The sequence below is a fragment of the Anser cygnoides genome, chromosome 2 (genome assembly GCF_040182565.1).
Source record: "Anser cygnoides isolate HZ-2024a breed goose chromosome 2, Taihu_goose_T2T_genome, whole genome shotgun sequence".
NCBI classification, from domain to species: Eukaryota; Metazoa; Chordata; class Aves; order Anseriformes; family Anatidae; genus Anser; species Anser cygnoides.
The window spans coordinates 113,578,670-113,605,217 of NC_089874.1; the positions used below are offsets into that span (position 1 = coordinate 113,578,670).

General features: G+C 38.2%; 1 protein-coding gene across 3 annotated transcripts in view; it reads left to right on the forward strand.

The window, feature by feature from the left end:
* Positions 1-21,202, forward strand: part of MIB1 (MIB E3 ubiquitin protein ligase 1) — an 81,007-nt gene extending 59,805 nt beyond the window's left edge. Inside the window, exons 15-21 of one of the 3 annotated variants that reach the window (XM_048057925.2) lie at positions 142-303; positions 4,747-4,928; positions 6,700-6,892; positions 8,661-8,739; positions 10,272-10,385; positions 11,531-11,631; positions 17,487-21,202. In XM_048057925.2, the coding sequence (XP_047913882.1) occupies positions 142-303; positions 4,747-4,928; positions 6,700-6,892; positions 8,661-8,739; positions 10,272-10,385; positions 11,531-11,631; positions 17,487-17,627 (972 nt within the window). In that variant the 3' untranslated portion in view covers positions 17,628-21,202. The remainder of the gene's footprint in view (positions 1-141; positions 304-4,746; positions 4,929-6,699; positions 6,893-8,660; positions 8,740-10,271; positions 10,386-11,530; positions 11,632-17,486) is intronic. The other 2 variants (XM_048057926.2, XM_048057927.2) reach the window with 2 other exon arrangements.
* The last annotated feature ends 5,346 nt before the right edge of the window (positions 21,203-26,548 follow it).

Below are 26,548 nucleotides of genomic sequence, written 5' to 3' on the forward strand. Positions count from 1 at the left end.
TATATATATATAAACCTTTTGGACCCTAAGTGCATATAACCCTTTGGTGCATCCTAAACCAAATACTTCATTGAAATTAATTTTTAAATGGAATGAGTAGCTGTTTTTTGGTTTTTAAAATGGAGTTCTCTCTCTTTGCAGCTCTTAGTCCGTGCAGGTGCTAAGCTGGATATTCAGGATAAAGATGGGGATACTCCCCTGCATGAAGCCCTGAGGCACCACACCCTGTCGCAGCTCCGCCAACTCCAAGACATGCAAGATGTGGGCAAGGTAGATACTGCTTGGGAGCCATCAAAGAACACAGTAAATAAAATGCATTTATTTATTCCTTTTTTTTTCTATGCATTTGTCTCTTTATTATTGTAGCTTATATAGTTTCTGTACTGTTGAACTGTTTTTTGGCAGCATAAGTTAAAGTATATCCCGCATTACATTGCAGCGTAGGCAGATTTTTTTTAAGGAGTTTTTAACATTTAGTCTCTGCCTTTGTTAAAGAAAAATATGGGTTCAAAATAGTTCTGCAGCACTCTTTCATAGCAAACGCGTATGGCTGCCAAAAATCAAATGTACAGTAATACAGTACGAAATAAGACTAAAATTATGTTTTCTGTGGTTCAGCATCTTGCATGACTTCGTAGCTTTAATTGTTTAGCTGCTTCTCTAACCTTCTAAAAGCTTCTTCTGTTAGAACAAAGCATTCTTAATCTTTGCATGTTGATTTGTTAAGTATCTTCCTGACAGAGTTAATTTCAGAAATGGTGCTATAGTAAGGAAATAGTCAAACTCCCATTAATGAAGGTCAAAATCTTTTTACTAAAAAAAAAAAGTGCTCACACCTGAAAAGCTGTCCAAAGAGTATGTGCAAAGATGAATTTTATAGTTTTGCTGATAGGAAAAGGAAAATTATGGAGTGACTTGAATTGTGGAAAGCAAACAGCATTTTTCCTGTAAATAGTGAAGATGTGCAGCGTAACAGGGAATCAGATTGGCTGAGTCATTTGTTACCAATATCATAATACTTTTTTCTAATTTTAACTATATGTGATAGTTGCAGCATTTCATTCCAAAACAACTTGATTGAAAAGTCTTTGTTCAGAACAGTAATTCGACTGTACAACAAATATTTTTCAAATTAGCTTCTTCATTTCACTGACATACACCGGCCTAAGTACGGCCGCCATATATAAAAAAATACCTGTGTCCTTTCAAGGGACGGGAAGAAACCAATTGCAGCTCAGATGTGTTTCCATGATCTGAAATGGACTCTGTGAGACTCGTCAAAATCCTTTGTGTGCATGTATTTAATTTTGAAATGAATGAACAGGAAGCAAGTGCTCTTTCTCAGATCCAGCATTTCATACATCAGTTTCTCAGTTGCCTGTCTATCTTAGTGATACCCACAACGAAACTGGATGAGTTGTGTTTTGAGTTTTTTAGTACAAGACGTGTGGTTTTCACCTTAAAATTTTTTTTTTTTAGTTTTATCTTTCAGAGAAAAAGACGGTTTAGTTTTTGTTTTCTTCTCCATGCTGTTTTCTTGTAGTTTCATTTGAGCTGTATTGGTTTAAACAAATTTACATTTTTGGTTTCACTTTGGTTGGTAATTTAAAGACAACAACTGTTGTCTTTAAGATACCAACCTGCTGAGCCCTAGGGTGCATCATTGTAGTATAGCACTTCAACAGTTATTCTTTTTCAGTATTTTCAACTGAAATAAAATTTCACTTGTGGGATTTTATATTTTGGATTTTTTATTTTGTTTGTTAGTAAGCTGTTTCATGTTTAACAGCAACGTCGTTGAAAACCTACCCGTTGTTACTTTTTCCTTTAAATACAAAACATACTTTACTGATACTGGGAACTTATGAAATAAGTGGAATTTTATGGAATGAATTCTTTAGTATTGATTCTAGTAGTTCCTTGTGAATGTCAGTATTAAGCTGTTGTAATAACTGAAGCAATTTTTGTCAGTTTTGTTCAGTTGCTATTTTGTTAAGACAGACTATTTAAAATGCATGTTGTCGACAGTTGGCAGTACAGATAGCCCTACCGACTTTAGGCGTCAATATGAATAATAAGTGTATTTTATTAACATATTCTTTATGAAGGTTGTACAGTTGGGAGGAGGAGAACTTTTCTGAAGTCCAATCCCCAACACCATAAAAGAAGTCATTTCAGTTCCTTTATTACAGATGCAGTGTTCCTTAGCCTCTGACACTTTTTATTCTAAATAAACATATAATTCCACGGCCTTATATGATGTCATGTATTTTAATACAGGCATCTTCTGGACCCTTAAAACACTTCTAAGATCTAAAATGTAGCCACTGCATAAATGCTAGTTTAAACTAAAGGAACTCTGATGGAAGTCAGTCAGGTCACGTACTGGTTGAGGGGTCAGTAGTTAAAATAACGCAGACAATAATTAGTGTTTGTGTGGATTATGCCAGGAAGAGACTTTTTCCTGCGGGTGGATGGGCTGGGACTGGCTTGTGCTGATACATTTCTGACCTAGCCTCCTCCAGAGGAGACTTGCTGCAGCTATACTGGCCCGAAGACATAATGTCTGTTTTTGCTTTTGTTGTTTTTTTCTCTATTCTGTGTGCCTGAAATGTTTCAAACTACCAAGTGTCATGTGTTCTGATATTGTCTTGATGATTTTAAAGCATACAGCATGCAGAGGTATTTTAGGACTCGAGATTTTCTTGAATGATGTTGGTGACTGTTCCAGGTGGAGGAGCCAGTCTTGGCGTAGTGTATGCCCATACCGAGTGAAGCAAAATATCCTGGTAGCTGTGTTTGATTTTCCTCTTGGAGAAACAACAATAGTTGTTTCATTCTGGAACAGCTCAGAGCCCATGAGGTGCAAGTGTGGATGGTAAGAGAACTCGTGTCCCAGGAACTAAGAGAGGACTAGAGCAAATTGGTTGCAGGCATGCCTTCAAAGAACGTCTGCTCTGCCAACCTCAGAGCAAATCGGCTTTCACTGGGCGTTGTGCTGCCACAGCTGGATTACAGACAGGACCTAAGGCAGACAGATTGTAGATAAAGTCTGTGCTTCACTTCAGCTAATGCTGTAACTGAAGTGCAGAGAAACGGGCTGAATTTCTAAACAAAACTGGTTTCGTGATCTGAACACCGCAAACCAATTTCTCTCTGTAACTTACTGTTTGCCTTGTTATGAAATCTTTCAAGCTATGCAGTTTTTATTTGATCATAGGAAAGTGTGCTGGACCACGAGTATCCATGAACTCGTGAAGCAACCTTCAAGAGTCTTGTAGCACTTAGTTAACATTTGTTTATATAAAAAAATCCAGTTAGAAGGAATTGTAGATTGATTTTTATTTTTTTTAAATTGCTTTCCTAAAACTGGATGGCTGTATGATGGCAAAGATAATCTTGCAGATAATCAAGGCAAGGGAGAGAATTCTAAGGCATACTTCACATGCTGCAAGGTATGGGCCCAAACCCAGCTTTGTTCTTCACAAGTCACCTCTGAGGGCTAGGAGAAGTAACTAGAGAGGTTTTGAAGACTGTTTTCTTCATGGTACAGACTCAAAGGTATGCAACCTTTGGTTATGGGACAGGTATCTGGTATTTGAAATTTATTCCTATATGCTGCAGCATCTAAAATAGCACACCTAGTTCTCTAAACACAAAAAATCATTTTGTCTAGGGTAATAATCATTAATTTTTTTAAGGGTGGTACTTGACACCCAGCTTTTAGAAGGAGAGGTACAGGGATAGACTGCACAAAACAGAAGTGGGATAGAATAATGTAAATCGGTCAAGTTGGGTACTTAAATCAATTAGTGGGAGTGAGGTGTGTACAAAATCCTGCCTCTCTCCCAGTGTCGAAGCCTTTGTGACTCCGGAATTCAGCACTTAAAACTCCTTGAATTGAATCTGTGCCAGCTGTGCCCAGGCTGCTCCTTTGAATAACAGTCCTGTGTTGGTTTGCTGAGGGACTCTTGGTGGTGCCAGCAGTTTCACACGATATGTAGTCTGCATTACACTTCTGCATTTTATCTGATCAAGCTTTAGTGCAAAAAGGTGCTGGGAGAAGGCCCAGAATACTCCAGAGTAGGTGAATCCTGTCATTGTGGGGCTGTGGGAGTGAGCCTTCTCTCTTTGTTTTTCTGGCTGGCCCTGCGGATCGTGCATAATAGTTACACTAGTTCAGAAAATAGACAGATACAGTAGTAGCTGTGAAAGGGTGAAGGAGTGTTACATGATTAGGGACAGGTAGGTGACTTTAAATCCCTCCATGCTGAGAAGACAGCTAAAATTAAGTCTGTCTTGGGCAGGTGCATTACTCACTAGGCTACTAAAAGTGTGTTCACTTCTCTGCCCAGCTGTGTTTTCCGTCCAGGTGCAGTGGTGGTAGCTTCTCATGTGTACTCAGCAATTTTAGCGTGCTTTGGCTGTATTTTCAGTGTAGACCCAGTGGGACTATGCCCTTTAACGCTTGTGTAGTAGGACAGCCCCTTGACGAGTGTGTGCAGCGTGCAGGAGATGGAGTGCTTCAATAGGAGAACTATTCCTTGCAGAATCGTAGTTCCTTAAAGGAAAATTGAGTACAGAATTAAGCAACCATACGGTAGTTTTGCTTTTAGTTCTAGAGTCGCTTCCGTGGGCTTTCAGATTCGTACGTGTGTGTGTGTATGTGCTCGTGCTTTCCTTTGGCCAGACTGCTCGTAACTGTAGAGAGTCTCTCAAGTTGCTTACGTATTTGTTGTCTTTCAGTTAATAATGGGACTTGGCACTCAGGGAGCGGAGAAGAAGAGTGCAGCATCCATTGCCTGCTTCCTGGCAGCCAACGGAGCTGACCTCAGCATTCGTAATAAGAAGGGGCAGTCTCCTCTCGATCTCTGCCCTGATCCCAGCCTCTGCAAAGCGCTGGCTAAATGCCACAAAGAAAAAGTCAGGTATGTATATTAATAAAATACCCCGTTTCTGAATCTCTGTTTTCTGTAGATCAACTGATGCATTTAAAACATCGTGCTTTTGTTACCTATAGTGTTAAAACATACAAGCTTTTTCTTGGCTTTCACTCAATTCTTTGTATTCTGTGATACATTGAATACTGTCTACATGTACCTTCCTTGAAACCTATGAAGTCTTACAAGAGTTTCACACTCTGAAGTTTGAACTGTGCCTCATTCCCAGGCCTTGCTCCTCCTCTGGCTGGTACCAGCCCACGGTGGGTTGCACTCCTGTCTTGTGGTAGCTGGGTCTGAGTAGGGCTTGCTTACTGTTCTCACTCACCTCCTGTGCTGAGGATTTGCTGCAGGCATTATACCAGTGCGTTTGGAAAAGCCGAGGTTTGTAATTAAAGGAAAACCAGGTATCTGACCAGGCTGTGAGGAATTTTATTGGGAAGGAGGGAGACTGAATAGATTTGGGGTTTGGTTACTTTGAAGTGGCTCTTTCTAAGCAGGAATGGGTTGTAGCGATTTTAGAGAATTGGACTAGATGTCACCAGGGTAGTGTTTTGTTTTTGTTTTCCTGAAGCTTGATTTGCAAGGATTTTGATGTGTTGGGAAGTAAAAAACACTGGTTATTACATTTAGTTAGGGTGAAGATTACAGTACCAGGGCCTAGAAGCACAGCACAAAGCTTGTTCATATGGGAGGGAGGGAGGTGGCAAAGTGCAGCTGGAGGTTGGTAAAACTCCGACTTCAGAAAAGAGGTGGGGGGACATCACTGAAAGAATAACTGAGCACCGGGACTGGTTGCCCACAAAGGCTGTGAAATCTTTCTGGGCAAATTTTGAGGACTGGAATGGAGAAAAACCCAGAATAGCGTGAATTCAGGGCTGACCCTGGGATGCATGGAGTACCTCTTGAGTACCTGTCAGGCTGAATGGCTGCATGACTTTGCAAAAAGAAAAGGAGGGGTTAGGCCTGGCACCTCAGAAGCAAGGAATTATAATTTCACCAAAATGTCATCAAGTGCACCTAGTGTGAAAAGTTACAGCTTGCTACTCGTCCTAGTTGTATTCCTGTCACTGGCTTACATGATTCTTATCCTTAACTCTGCTCAAAAGTCAGTGCATGCAAATGAAAAACGTACTTTCAAAATGTCACAAAGAGAGACTGTTCTTGTTGATGTTGCCCTAGCACGTAAAGTGCTTAATTTTCTGCAGAGTCTTTTTGTCTGTCTCAGCCTCATCACCGTGGCTGTTCTTATTTCTTGCCACCTTTTATGGGCTTGTGAGCGTTGTAGGACTGAGCTGTTTACATTTAACCCATGCTCCCTCTGCTGGGTGAGCTGCAGCATAGGACACAGATGCAGGGTGAGGTCACTTCAGGAGTTGGGGGCTTCTTTTACAAGTCTGCCGTTTGGAAAGTATTACGAGTATATTCAGTATATTTCTAGGTGGTGTGGTGTGCAGTTCTGAATCTATAGGGTGTTATTACTCTGTTAAAAAATAAACTCATGAGATGGGAGGGAAGGTTTTGGTTTTTTTTTGCATTTACAAGATGCTATTCCAATTTCTGTGGTCTGTTTCTAAAGAATGTCTAATCTGAGCACGAGACCTCACACTTGTGTCAACTGTACGCTTTGGAAAATATAGTTGGGATTGTGTTATGATATACACTGATGCTTGAATGTATAGGGACATACAGATAAGCAGCTAATTGATGTGCAGTATGAGTTCAAAAAAAAAAGTCTGACTGCAAGGTTTCTTTGTAGTGGTCAAGTTGGTTCCCGAAGTCCGTCTATGATCAACAATGACTCTGAAACCTTAGAAGAATGTATGGTGTGTTCAGACATGAAGAGAGACACTCTGTTCGGCCCGTGTGGACATATTGCCACGTGTTCTCTGTGCTCACCACGGGTGAAAAAATGCCTCATCTGTAAAGAGCAAGTTCAGTCTAGGACAAAGGTAAGCATTTCCAAAGCTTTCTGTTTCTCTTTCTATTTTTAATGTAAAAGTAAAAAAGAGGTCAAGGAAAAGTGGATATTTTAAGCTGTATTTTGCCTTACAGGTATTTCACTGGATGGAATTTTCAATCTTTTTGATATCTCGTCCCAACATTGTATGATAATCTTGTCTGTTTGCCTGTATTCGTGTCCTATCTGCCCCTCATTCTCTCTCTCCATGTCAATGTCTTTGTTGCTCAGGTCATCAGAGTTCATAGTACAGCCACCTGAAGGTGTTTTATTTTTTCCCATGTTAAGATAAATTGCTGCTCTTCCTGAAATATAATCTCCTCAGTTATACTGAGTTCTTTTATTCCTTAGGGCTGCTTGGAAAGATTATTCATCTGTAAACTGAGCTCGTTATGTGCTTGTTTTTATTCAGTATTATTTTCATCTTTATTTTCTCTTTTTCTATTTTATTTTATTATTATTATTTTTTGAATCAATGAATTTTATTACACTTTCTTCTTCAGAATATCAACCAGTTGTGCCCTATTTCAGGGACCTAATCCCAGTAAGTTCCTCATGTTTCCCAGATGGTTGCTCCCAAGTATTTGTGACTAGGCTGGGTGCATCCCCATTGCTTTTCTGTTTGAGTATTCCTTTATTCCTAGTAATAGCCAGGTCTTGTCCTCCTTGTTGCTTTTTGGCTGTTTAAAAAAAAAATAATAATAATCTCATATTCCACTTACAGGTTTTCTGATCATAAGAAAACCCACTCTGTTCTTTTTATCTCTATCCAAACACCTTTGGCTAGTCGGCTTCTGTGTTTCTTCTCTGTCTCCGAGTAAATACACAACTTGCAAATACAAATTCATACTGTTTTTACTGTTCACTATTCTGTTCTTCTTAGACTGTTCACTCATTCTGCCATGCATATTTTCGAAGGCGAAATGTTAACATAGTGTGAGCTCCTTTTCTGTAAACTTTCTTTATAGTCAGTGGAAAGGTTCTGCCACGGGGGTTCAGAGCAGCAAAGTAAGTCTGCTGCCCCCTCATCCATCTAAAGAAGACGATCTATGGAAATCAGCCTTCCTGGTTGAAAGCTAACCTTTGTGGATAACCTTCCTTGGATTTCTTTTGCTAATTTGGAGAGTATCTATTCAATAATTCTCTAATGTTCTTCTGTATAAACACTTAGCGTAATATCTGCAGTGCTAAGAAATGAATGAACCTGGACAACAGTTTTAGAAGAAGTGGTCCAGGCCCGTATGAATGGAGCGGCTTGAGGTGTCTGTGGCCGCTGTATCTATACAGTTTGTCACGTTAAAGGGCATGGGAAAACCCTAACCCAGAATATAAAACAAATTATTGTGAATTTGTCTTGCAAATATGTTTTTGTATATATTACATATGTACAATTATATACAAATTAGTATATATAGTATGCATATAATTTGTATATGAATTATATACATAATACAATTTTATCTATATGGTGGAGCAAAGAAAGAGAAAAGAGTAAAGAAAAATAAACACACTGTCCTAGCTGCTTCTATGTGCCTGTCAGTATACTGAACATTTAAATAATGCCAGCAAATATGTCTTCTTAGAAGTCAGTGTGATAATTCCTTTAAATTGAATTTTGAGGTGATGAATTAGTAAACATAACTAACACTAGATGGAACTTCTTAAAATCCACATGCCTTTCCAAAGAGAATGAAAAAGCAAATTGATGTAGACAGCAGGAGATGAACTGTTCTCATATGTATGTTTATTGTACTTTACAGATTGAAGAATGTGTGGTGTGTTCAGACAAAAAGGCAGCAGTGCTTTTCCAGCCTTGTGGTCATATGTGTGCTTGTGAGAGTAAGTAGACTTGGCAGGATGTTCTTTTTGAAATAGTCCTGAAACAGAACATTTTTAATAAAAGATTGCTGAAAGCTCATTAATGATCTGACTTTGAGTACAACTTACCTGATAGTTTGGTGTGATGATGGAGAAGGTTGGCATTACTTGGCAAGCTGATAATGAAATATTTAGAGGACAAAGTGGAGATTTCCAGAAATTCAGAGAGCAGTTGCTTCTCTCTGAATTATTTAATAGTGAGTAGGGTTGCTCAGATTATAGCAGCCTGCTGTATAAAGTTCATTCATTGTTTTGGTATAGTTTTCTGGGTGTGTTCAAAAGTGCAAGTCATGTTTTAAAAAATACTGTAAGTAAATATTTTAATATGCTTCATTAGCGATCTACAGATTTGCCCAAGGGCTCTAATTTTTCTATAAAAGATACATCATATATCTTGCAAAAAGACATAGGAGGTCTCCAGAAATCTTCCGTTTTGAGAATAATTGGGTGAGAATACAGCCACCACCTTGTCATCAGACTTTTCAAGGCTTTGTTGAAGGGTCATTTGCCTAGAGAAGAGCAGTAATTGCTGCTGAGGTACTATATGAGGGGGAAGGTAGTCTTTTCCAATAAGTAATTGCTTGTTTGGTCTTGTTAAAGAAATCTGGTTTCTTTCTCTGTTCTGGCTGAGAGACCTGACATTGCATCACTGACTTTATTGTTCCTGATCCTGATCCCAGTCCTGATCTGGGCTCTTTCTCTGTCTGCAGTTGAAAGATGATGAGAGAAGTTTTTTAATTGGTTTCCCAGGAAGAGGACAGTAAAAAGATGAATCACTGTGGTGTGATTTCAGCAGTGAAATACTCATTACCAAGTCAAAACTGTAACAGTGATAGCAAATGGCTCTACAAATGCAAAAGGTTTCTTTCCAGATTATTTCCTGTAGATCCTTTGTAAGCATGATGAGAAGGAGTCCTCAAATTTGTGTACTTTATAGGATCTACTCTGTTGATTTACAATAACCTTTGGCAATTTTGAGACATTGTCACTTGCCTTTTGCAGAATAATGCTAGCTTTCATTCTAGGATGGTATCAAAACATGTGGGTTTACTCTTTTGAGGTCAAGGAGCCACCTCTGTTTGCCCCTGGCATGTTAGTACAATATGTGAGATCATTGGTTATAAAGGAAAAAGCAGGTAATCAAGACATTCTTCGAAGTTCTGGTCTCAAATGGGTGTGATTTTACTTTTTTAACTTCTGTAATTCTTGTGGAATAGATATTTGCTTGGAAAAAGAGGAACCTGCTCACCAGAAATAATGTTAAAAGAAAATAAATAGAACAAGTTTGCTTTGAATCCCAAACAAGAGATTGTTTATGGGTGTGATTTACAGAAAATGAAGTTAAAACAAACACAAGTAGATATTTGTATTGTAAACCTTTGTAATGGTATTGGTATATAGTTACTGTGAAAAGAATAAACAAGCTCGTGTTAAGAGAGAAGAAAAATGAGAATAGTAGGATTCACAGTTAATTTATTTCTCTGTCCCCTCAGATTGTGCAAGCTTGATGAAGAAATGCGTACAATGTCGGGCAGTGGTAGAGCGAAGAGTGCCTTTCATAATGTGCTGCGGAGGGAAAGGTACAGAAGATACCACTGATGATATTTGTGAGTGACTCCAAGACCCATACTCTTTCCCTTCCCCCCTACCAACTTCTTATTTTCTTTCTTATTCTTTGAAATGACCTAAATCTTTCCTTTCCTTTTTGAAGAAAAGTTTCGTAAAACAATGTTAAGTCAGGTATCCATTTTCTGTTGTTGCTGCCTTCTATATTGGTAACAATGCTATGATAGCACCAACCATTTCTCTTAAGGACTGCCTACATTGTCCAGAGTAGAAGCTGAAACATATATGACTTCTTGGCCACTTATTAATGACCTATGAAGAAAAAGCTGAAGATTGACTGTGATTGTGCATGAGAGTACATACATGTATTATTTTTATTTCTGGAACTGACTAATAAAGAAATAGGAAATATTTAGCATCTAGATATAAGCAACTTTCATGACATTGTTCAGTTTTGCATCACCTGCTTTGATTTTCTAAAGCTTCTTGTGACTTCTCTGAGTTATTTCAATGAATTATTTTTATGGACTGCATGTGTGGTATGCAGTGTTTGAATTGAATTTTATCTGTATTGGAATATTAAGTCATTCTTTTCACACTACTCATAAATGGAGAAGTATAACCCTTAAAATCAGGGTTGGAAATACGTTGTAAATTTGAAATTTGTCTTTTGAAGTACTTGTATTTTTGTTTGTTTGTTTGTTTCATATAGCAACATTGCTTCCTGGATCAGTCAAAGACAAAACTGATAACCCGAGTTGCTTTAGAATTTGAACAAATTATTTCTAGACTTGTGTATAGTTTTGATCACCAGATAGAATCAGCTGTGTGGATAAAAGTGTTTTTCAGTGTGAAAGAACTCAGCTTGATTTTTTTTTTTTTTAAACATGCAGAAATCTTTACTGGAGGAGCATCACTGACAAATAAGAACTCTAACAACACTGAGGTGCTTAGAGGCATTTTGAGCATTATTACTGAGGAAATATTTTCTGACTTTGTTGCTACAAAACTCAAAAGTTCTTCAGGAATTGAGCTGCATTGAGATTATAGTGAATTAAATTAGATGATCAAATACATTTGAATTACATTATTTCAGATAATTGAAAATTTATAGTTAGTGTTCTGGAAATAATTACTCCTGTTTCATTAGATGTAATCACATATCTTTATTTTCTCTAAATTACAGCAAGTGGAAACATTCCAGTTATGCAGAAAGACAAAGACAACACTAATGTCAATGCAGATGTGCAGAAGCTGCAGCAACAGTTACAAGACATCAAGGAACAGGTAAAAGTGCTAGATAAAAATTCTATGGGCCACTAAGGTAACTGGAAAAAGCCAATGCATCTTCTGTTATTTAAAACAAAATAACACATTGTTGTGGTTTAACCCGGCTGGCAGCTAAACACCACACAGCCGTTCGCTCACCCTCCCCCCTCCCTCTCTGGGATGGGGGAGAGAAACGGGAAAGTGAAGCCTGTGAGTTGAGATAAAGACAGTTTATTAAGACAGGAAAATAATAATAACAATAATAATAATAATAGTGATAATGGTAATAGTATTAACAATAATAATGTGTAAGAAAACAAGTGATGCACAATGCAATTGCTCACCACCCGCTGACCGATGCCCAGCCTATTCCCGAGCAGCCGGCCCCCCCACCCCGGCCAGCCACCCCTATATATTGTTTAGCATGACGTCAGATGGTATGGAATACCCCTTTGGCCAGTTTGGGTCAGCTGTCCTGGGTCTGTCCCCTCCCAGCTCCTGCTGCACCCCCAGCCTGCTCGCTGGCAGGACAGAGCAAGAAGCCGAAAAGTCCTTGGCCTGGTGTAAACACTGCTCTGCAACAATTAAAACATCAGCATGTTATCAGCGCTCTTCTCATCCTAATCCAAAACATAGCACCCTACCAGCTACTATGAGCTACTTAACTCTGTCCTAACTGGAACCAGGACACACATTGAAGTGACTCAGGTCTTAAATTTTAGTTAACCAATAATTTTTGTGATGTTCATTTGTCTTCCACGTACAGATTTAAAAATAAAAACCAAAAAGAAGTGGCAATTTTTGATAATCCATCTATTAAAACATCTGTGTTGGTGTGACTAAATAGGGTGGTCTGCCCAGTCAGAATGTCCCATGCCTGTTCAGCTGACCTGAATGTACTGGCTACAGCAGAAGTTGTTCTCACAGAACGCTGATGAAAGTAGATATTCTTCACTGCTCTGTATCTAGCTGAACCTTAACTTGTCTGTTCATGAGCTGCCTTTGAGCAGTGGCTGGCATTTAGCTGTAGCATCTGGTTTATGTACTGTTAAAACAATTTGTGTGGTGTGCAAAATGAAATCCATGGAGTGTAAGTTAAGTTATTTGAATATTTGGAATGAAATGAGAGTTTTTTTATTTTGTAATTATGCATCATGTTTGCAGGTGGAAATCTATTTATATTGGCTATAGAGAGTGATAATTCATTGGTTAATTAAGTTGCATGCAATTTAGAAACCTAATAAAAGCAAACAAAACTCCTCAAAATTAATGTTTCAGAGAATTGAGAGTTGCCTGTTTAGATTTGTTACGCCTCTAAGTCAAGTTCCAGTAGAATTATTGAAATACTTGTCTACATGCAGGACTTGTCCTGTGGTAAATCACTACATGGTTTCCTTGCTTTTAGAATCATTTAGAATTATAGAATCATTTAGGTTAGAAAAGACGTGTAAGGTCATCTAGTCCAACCTTTAAACCTTTTCCATCTGAATAAATGAAAATTTGAGATTTTTCAGCAGTAAAAGACTTGGAGTGTTTGACTGTTGCATGAACTTACTGATGTGATTTTTGACTTCCGTATGTATAACATAATTGGAAAAAAATTGTTTTAATGGATATAGGAGACAGAAACTTTCTTGTTATACTACTTACCTTTTCCTCTTGGAGGCTTACAGCAGTCTGTAATGCTTCAGTGATGGCAGCATCGCATCTAGCTGAGGTGGTTGTTACTCTCAGCTGTTCTTGTGCATGAAAGTTAAGACTGAAGTTTTGGGTCACCAGTTCTAGGGCCCATGCCTAAATGCGTTATATTTGAGAGCTGATATGCTGTGAATTTTAATCTTGGTGGCATGTCTGTGAAAAGCTGCTCCTGTCATATGGTCCAAGACCCCAGTAGCAGTAGAAGTTCTAATATCTGATTAAAAGCATACTCTTCCATAGTTTGTGTCTGCAAAAGAACATGCAGATTAAAAATTGTCATTTGAAAAATGCATGTCTTCCTCAATGGTAACATCTGGAGCTACTGCATATCTGTGACTTCTTTGATCTGCTGTTCTATTTCAGTTTTACTTTTTATAACATTGTTGGATGAAAAGAATAACTTTGTTGATAATAAGGTTACCGCTTTGGCATTTAAAATGATAGATCCAAGCATGCAGATAAATAGTCGAATCCTAGTAATCTGATTTCTTCAGATGTATTTTTTTTCTGGTTACTTTATTTTATGAGTTTATAAATGATTTGGGTTCTGCTTAGATATGGTAATACTTTTTTTAGTGGAGGGATGTGAAAGAAAAACTACTTCATTTTACAGTTTTTCTCCTTGATTAGATGTGATCTCAGTTGTTTTTTCAGTTCTCATAAGGTGCTCTTTCATTCATAATAATTTTGTCTTTCCGTAGGGAGTTGCTATAGCAGGGAGCTTTATAATATCAGAAAGTTATGTTGTATTAGGGAGAAAAGAATAATTAATTTATAGATGTTGTTTTCTACTTATATTTTCTGGTTTTCATATTTGCAGTAGTAAGAAAGATTTAATACTGGAATGCTTTGAGAATTGAGGTCCATTCTTTTGCTTTGAAATGCCCTTTTGTCCATTAATTTTTATTTTTATTTTTTTAAATAAATATAGAACAGATGATTATTCAATGCTTGTTTGACAAGAAAGAGGTAGTTCTGGTCATTCTTGTGCAGATTTTGGCTTGAGGCTCTTTCTTGTTTTGCTTATTGTCTTTACTGCTTATTCTAGTGAGGGGGCAAGTTTTATATCTCATTTATGAGTAGAAAGTAGGATTTGATTACAATTAGTCATCTGATCTTTTTGTGCTTGAATTGATGCATAGCATTTGGCCTCAGTCATGTATTCTTTTGCTTTGTGCTTTAACAGTTCACTCTTTTGTTACAATGATAGTTTTGTACTTAAAATTAATTTGTTCTCTTTCAGCAGGTATAAACCTGTTTCAACTCATACCTTCAATGATAATCTAATATGTTAGTGCAGCAAGCTTTTAAAACCATTTCTCGTGCCAAGCAGAAGTGATGCCTGATGTCAGCTGAATCTCCCACATCTGACGACCACACCATTCTTCAGGGATTCCCTGAATGTGAACCCTTTTGACTGTAATTGTGATACCTTCACCTCATTTCATACATTGTCATCATCATCTGTCTAATACCTTGTGTATGTTCCTTCACCATACTTACATCACTTTCTTTCTACTTAAATTTATTTTGTCACTGTGCCACCTGTATATTGTTGGAGAAAATGTTTTTAGTAATAAGGAAATATTTCAAGCAATTTAAGTTGTTAGTGGTAAAAATTGATTTATTTGAATTATCAGGCCAAGTTATAATTAAAGGTGTGATGAGTACTTTTTCAGACCTACTTTTACTTATCCACAGAAGTTATTTTTACATATAACAGATATAGTGCCTTTTTATACCATTTGTTTTCCTTCAGAAGACAGTAGTCAAATGATTCACGCAGCTAAAAGATGTAAAATGTGATTTCATACAGAGGACACTCTAGCAAACTACTGGAAATAGATTCTGCTTATTTCCTGCTGCTGTGGCACAAATTGGCTGTAAGGCATATAATGAACTTTATTCCCCTGTAAAAGTGCATATGAGCAGGTAGTCAAGTAATGAAGGCTACTAATAATTTTCCTACTTTATGAAGTAGCATAAATGTTAAAGTAGTATCATATTAAGAAATAAAACATTTTTAATTTTAATTTTTATTTTACATTTATTAACATTTTTAATTTTAATTTTAATTTTAATATTTAATTTTAAATATTCCACGTTTGTACTGAGCAGGAGAAACTGGGCAATTCGTTAATATTGCATATGCAATTGCAGAAGAGATCTAGAAAATGAAAATGTTAGTATTTCTGTGTTCCACTGAATTAATTCATCAGAAGCAACAGTGTTTGAAAAGATATTTTTGTATCCCTTGATGGGTGTTTCCATTTTTCAAATAGTCATGTAGCATTTTGGAGAAAAGCAGGTCTTTTTAATTCCAGTAATTCTAACTTTATATTTAGACACAACGGCAAATAATTAAGCTAAGAACGTAGAATAAGGGCTGCAATTTTTTTTCTCCAGTGGTAAGATTTGGGTTGCTTTGTCAGTCCTTTATCAAAGGACATCACGTTAATGGTATTAGATTATGGATACTTGTCACAGGACAACTGCATATTCATTGGAAACTGACAGCTATTTCACTCATACTGAAGACGGTAGGTTACTGGCAGAAGCAAGCTCTAATTTTTCCATTGGGAAGTGTAGATGATGACGTGGTGTGAACGGAAAGATAAGCTGGACTGACTGACAGTCAATCTGCAAATTTTTAGTTCTGAGACTGTTTTGGTATGATAGTTTAGAAATTCTGGCAAAGCTGGAGCACGGTGTTTGTGGAGTGATTTTTTTGTATCCTTTTCTATATAACAAATTGACATAAGGTTTTATCTGGAAGTTTTACATATCTGCTAGCACATTATACTGATATCCTGGAAATTAAAATAGGCATTTGGCCAAATTCCATGCAAATTTAAGCTCTGTTTTATTTATTTGTTTGTTTGTTTTTATTTTTATTTTTGTCTTCATCTAAGCAATCAACCCTAGAAAGTAATATCTGTTAATTCCATAGAAAATATGTTTTAAGATTATACTGGACAGGGTTCCTAGTATGGCTTGTATCTCTCAAAAATGAACAAACTGAAGTAAACTCCCAGCAGTTAGTATGGAAACAAGTCACAAGTTCAAGGTAGTGATAAAACGAGTTTGTGTTTGAAGTCTTGTACCTGTTAGCATTTCATATTATATATAAAATATACATTCATAAGTGTTAGTGCGTCTCAGATCTGAGCACATCGTGGATTTGATTTGTTGGACTGTAGAACAATATTAACAATTATCAGATGTTAAATATCTATTCATTCACTAACCTTTGATAAACCTCTTAAGATGAAATCCTAATATAAGATATGCTGCAATATATTTATGGTGAAGGAACATGCCTTACAAAAACTTCAATTTCTACATATGACAGGTGAAGGACATTGTTCCTTATTCATTCAGTACAAAATAAACTTTGCTGTTGAAGAGCTTTAGATCTTTCTGGGCATTGGCTGTCACTTTAATATTCATCCATTAAAAAGGATTTTAAAAGTTTGCTGTGCTATTGTTATGACTGAAGGTCACTGACTTATTAATTGCTCTTCATATACAACTTGGTATTCTTTTCATAGAAAATGTAGATAATTTCCGTGAGTAAAGACTGCAATTATCAGAATTGAATCTTTACATGTAATATTGATTATGCAGCATTTTTATTGTTTTTACACATGTTTAGTGCTTCTTCTGTAAAGGTAAGTACCTGATTAGCTAGGGAGCCTGAGAAGAAATAGGTAAATCATTTACCTGCGCATTGCACGACATAAAATTTTGTGTTGTTTATTCCCTGAAAGATTACATCATGTAAAGGGGAATGTTGCTGAATAGTGTCTTAATTTTGCAAATTTAGGTGATGATAATGAAAATTTGGTATCAACCTACTACTTGGTTGCCTTAGTTGGAGATCATATCTGAGGAAAAAAAAAAAACAAGAACAGAAAGCAAAGGAACAAAAAGCACAAGCTTTGTGTCATGAAAAGCCCAAAAACTTTAGATCAATGTGATGTAAAAATATATGTTTTAAAAAAATAATAATAAGGTTTTGGAATATATGCTCAGTTGCTGGATTATGCTATGCCAATGACCTATTATGCTTAAGATGGCGTATTTATTGTTAACTGTCAGTAATTTATATATTGCATTCTCAATATTGCATCAGTGCTGTCATTGACTATATAACCTGTCAAAATCTTTTACAGACCATGTGTCCTGTCTGTTTGGACCGTCTGAAGAATATGATCTTTCTCTGTGGCCATGGAACATGTCAACTTTGTGGAGACCGAATGAGTGAATGCCCTATATGCCGCAAGGCAATCGAACGAAGGATCCTTTTGTATTAAACAGTGGAACGAACCAGTGAGAGTTCATGAATAATAAGGACATCTTAATGATTTAAATCTCTGCAAGTCTGAAAGGCAGTAAAAGGTTCTAAAGAAAACATTTCTAATACTGTAGCGCAGGTTCATTACATGGTAATTGTTTAAAGACTGTGAACACACCAAATAATAGAACAGTATTTGAACAGTCAGCTTTTAACTTTACTCATAAAACTAAGATCTGAGCCTGAAGCTAATTTACAGCAGTCCTTTTTTTAGTTTTCTTTCTGTTGTTTTCTTCCCCTTAAAGTGTAAAGGGACAATCTTGTTTTGGTTTCTTTCATGTTTTGTAATGTATGTATGAGGTGTCAAGCAATGTACTTTTTTTGTCCCCTTTTTTAATATATTGTCAGTTATTATTGAATATAAATATGTAGTGCTTTTTGTTTTATGCTTTTCTGGAGAACGTTCAGATTTCCTGTGACAGTTACGATTCACAAGAATTGTTATCTTGAAATACACGATAATGCAAAATCAATACACAGTGCATAAACAGTAATAATAAACATCGTACTATTTCACTAGGATCAGGCCTCAAAATACAATGTTAAGCTAATTTGAACTTTAATGTGCCCTTTCTGAGGATGGGTTGGGAAAGAAACAGGAAAAAAAGAAACATAGTTTGGAGATGTTGCATTCCTCAAACTGCACTTTAGTATAACATGTTCAAGCTAACTTAGTGAACTTCTTAAGTCTGTCTAGCCACACAGTTTCATATGGAATTGTGTTTAACTTGGTTGGATAGTAAAACATAGGAGCAGTGGGTCAGTTAATCTGTTTCAGATGAGTGAATTTGATCAGTTGTGGGGGAACAAATATATATGTGGGGCCATTTAAATATTCTGGGTCTACAAATTAGAAAAAAACTGAGATGAAGTTTCCAAAAGTTAAACTTTAATGTTGTATCTTATGATGTATGAAGCAAGCTACCTATTGTTTTCCTCTCTTAAATTAGTTGTGTTGTCTCCAGGCAAATTTTGTCAACAGCAAAAGCAAAGAATTAATATAGCTTATTCACCTGTGTTGGGTGTTACACCAGAACATTAATGACAAACATTAATAGGTAGTACTTCAATTCAGGATATTGCTGGAAGAGGAGTTAATTTTGAGCTATGCTTAGGTGAGCTGAAGTCAGCTGAGGGAGTTAGCTGTCACTGATGTGACTGAGAGGTATTCATGGACATGGAAGTACTACTGTGAGGACTTCAAACTGTTAACGTTTTGATAACAAGTACCTCCTCCTGTCTTTTTGGGTGGAAGAAAGTATACTGATTAAAAGGTTGCTCGCAGCTAACAGGAATGTGGGCTTGCTCCTAAGACTTAGTCCTATTGCGGAGCAAAGTGAAAATGAGATGAAAAATCAGTAAGGCATTCACCTCTGATACACTGTAAAATTCAAGGGTTGCAGGCTTTGGTTCTTAAGATTGTCCCCTAATATTTAATAGCAGTTTTGAAATTAAATCGGGTAAAATATCTCCACTTGTTTCCCAAGCAAATCAAGAAGACACCTGATAATAAATGTTGTTCAGATGCGAGCTGTGCACAGATGGTTACAGCACTTTTTTTCAATTTAGTGAAATACATAAATGGTCCCACCAGTGCACAGTGATTTAAAGTATGGAGATGACCTAAAAGGCTAATAGAACATGCTAAATAGTTGTAGCTTGTTAACTTTTCTGTGATTATCGCTGTTTTTTTTCCAACCCCTTGTTTATCATTTGCTGTACCCAAGCTCCTGTTGAACTCATTTGGCACTTTTCAGAATTTGGGCTATTGGTACCTGCCTTCCATTTGTTGAAATACTCTGTGCTCGTATGCTAGGATTTGGAAGAATTCCATTTTGCTGAAGAGTCTATTGAAAAATTAGGCAGGAGAATAAACAAGTTACTTTGTAAATAAGAAAGTTGGATTAGGAACTATTGCTCTTACCTTGAATTGAGTAAGGATCTAGCAGATTTGCACAAGTACTTGTGCCTTGTTAGCATAGTCTTACAATCAGTATTTTAGCTTCTTCTAAAGACATGAAATGGTCTTTTAAAATAATTTAAGTCTTTATTGTGTAGCTGTTTTCTAGAGACGAAGTTTTATGTATGCATACTTATTTCTAGCAGTATTGCAGTGTACGTAAACACTAAATTGTCTGAAGAAGTTGCTTGGGGCTAGTGATCTGTCTAAGCTTTTTCTATAATACTGCACATTAAGTGTCAGAAACTTAATTTTACTCTTCCAGTAGCAGCTGATGAACCGAAAAGCCTATACTGTTATTTGTGCTACAGAAGTCGGATTCGTATTTTCACTTAAAATATCACTCCATCCTAACTTCTAGTAAGGCTACCTCCTTTCTGTCAAAGTATTGAATTCTTTGCTGGTTATTCGTTGTCTTTGGGAAAGGATGGGGAACATTTCAGTTTTATTTTGCTTCATCAGTTTTGATGTCTGAATTCATTGCGAATGGTTTTTACTGACTGTGTAAATTACGTACAACAGAGCTGTATGATTTGCCACAGTGTACATTGTATATTATTCTTGCAGAAGTTGCTGGAATCCGTACTGTTGTCTTTTTATGCATTTCGTAACTTGTTTGTGCTGACAAAACAAAACTTATCACAGAAGTTTTAGTATAAAAAAAGTTTAGAGGTTTTATAGCTGAGCCTGTGGTAAAAAACAAAGAAAAAAAAAGTTCTGACTCAGGGCTTTTTAACAACTTAAAGAAATTCACAATATTCTTCAACACATCTCGGGGAATATTGTGGATGTGGTGACTGTACAGTGCCTTGATAGAACTAAGTAATGGGCAGCAGCCGTAGAGTCCTTACAGAATGCAAGTATCTTTGGAATCCAGTGGAGGAGTTTAGGTTCATATAACTGAAATGCCCCTGCCATGGATTTATATACTTGTATATACTTTCTGTAAAGGAAATGGGCAAATTTAGGTTTTGCTAAGCTTTCTGTGAGTTGTTTCATTGTTGCACCAGTCCTGGGGCAGCCCTGGGGCTCTGAAGGGCATAGCGTACAAATATACAGAAGCAGCATTTGTGGGAAAGAGAGCTGACAAAATGTTCTTTATGGGATGTCCTTGGTGTCAGGGGAGAGGTCGTTGTATTAAAAAACGTGTAAAAATGCCTGCTTTATTCTGGCCCAGTAAGTTTTTTATAAGAAAGAGAATCAGCAACAAATCTATATGTTTGCATGCCATTTCATGTTATCAAAAATATCTCATTTTGAGCTTCTAGGAAATACTTCTTGTCCCAAGCTTCATGTCTTCAGGAATGCAAATTATTCATATTACAAAACAGGTTTTACTGAACCACAGGAACGTTTTTGCTTCTGTTAAAACCAACTTTGTATTTTCAGTAAATTGTAGCTTTTGACATGACTGTTTATTGGAGAAATTTAAGATTGTCTGTGTGAATGTAGTGGGTTTCTGTATGCAGATAGCATTATATAATTGCTTTCATTAAAACTGCTTAGCAAGGTCTAAGCTTTTCAAGAAAAATGCTAATGTACTGTATGGTTAATAAAACTTGTTATATAAGATACACTCTGACTTTCAATAACTTTGATTTAAAGATGTAAAGAGACAGAATTAATACTGATTTTTGTGCACACGTCACTGGGAAGGGTTTTTTTTGCTCATTTAATTTGATTCTTCTTAGTCGTAATGAAGTTAGATGTTGCCACAGAATTGGAAGATTTTATACCTCAACAAATGTTTGGTAACTCTGTGAGTATTTGGCAGGTAATGTTTAAAGACCCACCAGACCTTATCTGGTGACGGAGATTGCGATCCAAAGCTCAAAATATTCTGGTTCTTTAGAATATACCACTGAAGAGTGAGTTTGCAGTAACATCAGAAATGCTGATTGCCTTTGAATTTTCCAGATATTCGAATATTTTTTAATCAACAGAAGTATGAAGGGCAGATTATATTGTAACAACAAAAAGTTTGACCTTAACCTTCCTTATGTGCAAATTTTTGTATCAGCACACAATTCATTATAATAATTAGAGTTGCTATTAAATTTGTGTTATATTCCAGCTTGTTATTGAATAACCTTTGCAGATCTGGCTACGTGAATGGGATCCCTTAAAAATCTCCTGCCAGATATAGTAACTCGCGTTCTCTGAGATAGCATTTGCTGCATCATAGTTTATGCTTTTAGGATTCAATTTAATGGATTCATTCAAAAATATTTGTATGTAACTAAATATAACAATCAATCAGCCTCTAATGCCTAATTGTTTTAATAATCATAGAATGATAGGATGGCTTGAGTTGGAAGGGACCTTAGAGATCGTGTAGTTCCAGCCCCCCTGCCATGGACAAGGATGCCACCCACTAGATCAAGTTGTCTCACCTCTTTTAGTTTAAAACCATTCCCCCTTGTCTTCTCTCATCTGCCCATGTAAAAAGTTGCTCTCCATCTTTTTTTTATAAGATCCCTTTAAGTGCTGAGAGACCGCAATGAGGTATCCCTGGAACCTTCTCCAGGTAGAACATCCGCAGCTCTCTCGGACTGTCTTCATGGGAGAGTTGGTCCCTCTGAAGGTGGCCCTCTGGGCCCGCTCTAACAGCCCCACATCCTTGTGCTGGGGGTCCCAGGCCTGGACGCAGCACTTCAGGTGGGGCCTCACAAGGGCAGAGCAGAGGGGGACAGTCATGTCCCTCACGCTGCTGGCCGCTCCTCTGGTGATGCAGCCCAGGCCGCAGTTGGCCTTCTGGGCTGCAAGCACACACTGCTGGCTCACGTTGAGCTTTTTGTCCACCAGAACCCCCAAGTCCTTCTCTGCAGGGCTGCTCTCAATGAGTTCTTCTCCCAGTCTGTGCTCATGTCTGGGATTGCCCCAGCCCAGGTGCAGCACCTTGCGCTTGGACTTGAACCGCATTAGGTTCACATGGGCCCGCTTCTCCAGCTTGTCCAGGTCCCTCTGGATGGCATCCCTTCCTTCTGCTCTATCAACTGCACCACTCAGCTTGGTGTCATCTGCAAACTTGCTGGGGGTGCACTCGATCCTACTGTCTGTGTCATTTGTAGAGATACTAAACATCACCAGTCCCAGGACAGGCCCTTGAGGGACACCCTCATCATCAGTCTCCACATGGACATAAAGCCATTCACCACCACTCTCTGGGTGCGACCTTCAAGCCACTTCCTTATCCACTGAATGGTCCACTCTTCAATTCCCTCTCTCCAATTTGGAGATCAGGATGTCATGTGGGACTCTGTCAAAGGCCTTACAGAAGGCCAGGCAGGCGACCAGTTGGTTTTCCCTTGTCAGCTGATGCAGTCAGTCCATCACAGAAGGCCACCAGATCGGTCAGGCACGACCTGCCCTTGGTGAAGCCTTGCTGGCTGTCTCAGATCACCTCCTTGTCTTGCATGTGCCTTGACATTGCTTCCCGGAAGATCTGTTCCATGATCTTCCCAGGCACAGAGGTGAGGCTCATAGGTCTGTAGTTCCCTGGGTCCTCCTTTCTAAATGGGTCCTCCCTTTCTAAAAATGGGAGTAACATTTCCCTTTTTCCAGTCACCACATGGCGTGACTGCCAGGACTTTTCAGATATGATGGGGAGAGGCTTGGCAACTCCCATCAGCCAGTTCCCTCAGGACCCTGGGATGTATGGCATTGGGCCCCCTAGACTTGTACTTGTTCAGTGTCATCAGGTGGTCTCGAACCTGCTCTTCCCCAGTGGGAGGGACTTTGTTCCCCCAGCCTTCATCTTCATGTTTAGGGAAATGAGAGATGTGGGAAGCCTGACTGACAGTGAAGACTGAAGCAAAGAAGTTGAGTACCTCAGGCTTCTCCATGTCTATCGTTACCAATTCTCCCTTCTCCTTTATCAGAGGGGGAACTCTCCCCTTGGCCTTTCTTTTCTGGCCAGTGTACCCACAGAATCCCTTCTTGTTATTCTTTGCATCCCTTGCCAAGCTCAGTTCCATCTGTGCCTTGGCTTTCCTGATCCCATCTCTGCACATCTGTGCAGCATCCCTGTACTCTTCCCAGGCCACGTGTCCCTGCTTCCTCTGCCTGTGCGTTTCCTTCTTACACCTCAGTCTGACCGTCAGGCCCTTGCTCAGCCATGCTGCTCTCCTGCCTTCCCTGCTTGATTTGTTACACGTGGGGATGGAGAGCTCTGACATTCTAAGAAAAGCATCCTTAAGGAGCTGCCAGCTCTGATCAGTTTCTGTGTCCCTAAGGACAGTGTCCCAGGGGATCTCACCTACAAATTCTTTATGCAGCTGGAAGTTTGCTCTTCTAAAGGTTAGGGTCCTGACTGCTGTTTGCCAGCCCCATGCTCCTTAATCACAAACAACCAGGGCACTGTCACTGCAGCCCAGGCTGCCTCCAACCTTGACCACTTTAATGAGCTCTTCTGCACTGGCAAGCACCAGATCCAGTAAGGCTTCTCCTCTGGTTGGTTTGTCTAGCACCTGGACCAGGAGGTTATCCTCAATGCACTCCAGGGGTGTCCTGGATTGCTTACAGCCTGCCGTGCTGTGTTCCCAGCAGACGTCCGGGTGGCTGACATACCCCATCAGGCTGAGTGCGAGTGTGATGCTTCTTGTATCTGAAGCAAGAACAACTATTTATCATAGCGTACAGGTGAAAAATGACCTTACAGAAAAAAAGTTTGTTGCTTTCTCAGTTGTTTTCAAGATTCCTTCAGCTGTGGTTTATATGAAAGGTCTATATGAATGCATAGTTTTTTCAGAGAGACTTAAAAAAAAATCTTTTTATTTGAAAACAGTTGATGCAAATTATCAAAATACATTTTAAATACCCACTTGTTCTTTGCTTTAAGGCTTACAAGCTATTCACATGCTTCTCAGTACCTACCGCATTGAAAGTGATGGCAATAGCTTTAGCATAGGCTTTAGGATGTGGTCTCTGTGGTCTCTAGGGTTTCAGCCCCTAATGTTGGTCACAGTGGGTGTGGCTGGTGTTAGATACTGATGTTTGTAGATTTTGAGAAGGCTTCTTCCACACTGAGAAGGACAGTAGACCCAAAAGAAAGGGCAGTTTGCAAACATGCCGCTCTGTATCTTAATGCACCTTGCGTTCCTAACTAATTCAAGCTGTTTCCAACATGCAGCATGTTTAAAGCACGAACAATGGGACTGTGGAGATTTCCTTCAGATTTGACATTTAGTAAATGCGGAGGGTGGTTCTTCATGAGGGTACTTTGTCTTATTTAGGGGAGAAATATTAGCAGCAGTATTTGATTTAAAAAAGAAGAGAGGCTTCCTTAACAGACTTGGTTCTCCACAATATGGAAAGGTAATTTCAGTCGGGAATGATACTGTTGAAGATCTAGTTCTCATGCTTCGTGCAGCTCATTTCAAGTCAATACAGAAGGATGCATTGGAAAGTTTTTTTTGTTTGTTTGTTTGTTTGTTTTTTTGTTCCCTTTGCAGTGAATGAGGAGTATGTCCAGGCTTGCCAGGAGATACTCAAAAATTCTTCTGAAAAGCAGTCTCTAGAGGGCAATGCTATGATGTGCTGAAATAGGTTTAATTATATTAGAAATCAAGAAATGTGTCAGCTGATAATGTAAAACTTTTATTCTGTTACAATGCAAAACAAAGTTGTAGGAAATTTAGTGTAAAATACTTACAATTATGGTTTGCTTAAGCTTGCATGACTACCTTGAGGAAGTTAATACAAAATTAAGTTCCTGCAAAACAGCACAAAATCAGGAAAATACACTTGTGAGATTATACTGACCCCTCTCAAAACTATGACACTGTTTCACTAAGTTTTCTTTAGCAATAAACCTGTGGGAGCTAAGTGTACAATCTGAAATCTGAGACGGTTTATGCAGTGACACTCGTGCATCCTAAAACGTCTGAGTATTTCTTCCACAAGGGGTCAGTAGCACCCTCCGTTTGGGACAAGGGTTTTTTTTATAATATAAGCGCAGAGCAAACAAGGGATAAGGATAATGATGATTGCATTAATATGTGGGTGGACCAGACCTCACTTGTCCCCTTCTTCAAGCAGGCTAAGTATAATTAGCTTATTTGCTGACTCCAGTAAGCACCATATTCCATCCTCTGACTCTCATGTGACATGAACATTGCTACTATTGATTAGGGCAAAGTTCCAATGGAGTGTTTACCTTTAGCTCTAGTTGAAAGTACTCATTTAGTCTAGCTTTTTTTCCTTTTTTTTTTTTTTTTTTTTTTTTTTTCCAAAAGCATGCAATTGGGGTAGATAAACTCTAGGAGAGAGCTTGTCCAGTGAGCAGGGAAAAAAATTCTTGCATGAGTGTCCCACATATTCTTAGTGATAACCACAGCCTCCCTAGATGGCTAGAGTTGATTAATATTTTCCACCCTGTTGTAGCACAGCTTATGGTTAAATATGCTTTGAACCCTATCAGTCTGCTCAGTGGAAGGAATGTCCAAGTTCTTAAGTCTTCCCAGAGTACGCGAGTAACTTGGAGACACAAATTTCAAGTATCGCAGTATCTTTCTACCAAGAAGTTGAACAGACCAGACAGCTATTCCCTAGACAAAATTTTCCAATCCTTTTACCAAAGTCGTATTTCACAAATAGGAACCTAACTACAGTCAACTTCTTTCAGGTTGGCAGTGTTTCTCACTTACACTTGGTGAGTTACAAGGGACTTTCCTTACCTTCATGTTTGTAACTTTTGTCCTTTTCTATTTTGTGTCTGTTAGGGTTTTTGCATTTCATGTCTGCACTGATTCTGTCTCCCACTGCTCAAGTCCTCCATTTCAATTATTTCTGTAAGCCTCTTTTTGATAGCAGAACTGTATCCCATCCTTCTCAGCGTAGTTATTTCCTAGACTCATTAAAACTAATCTGCATTACACTGAGGTTAGCACAGTGCTTTGGCATTAGTAGAGAGGGACCCT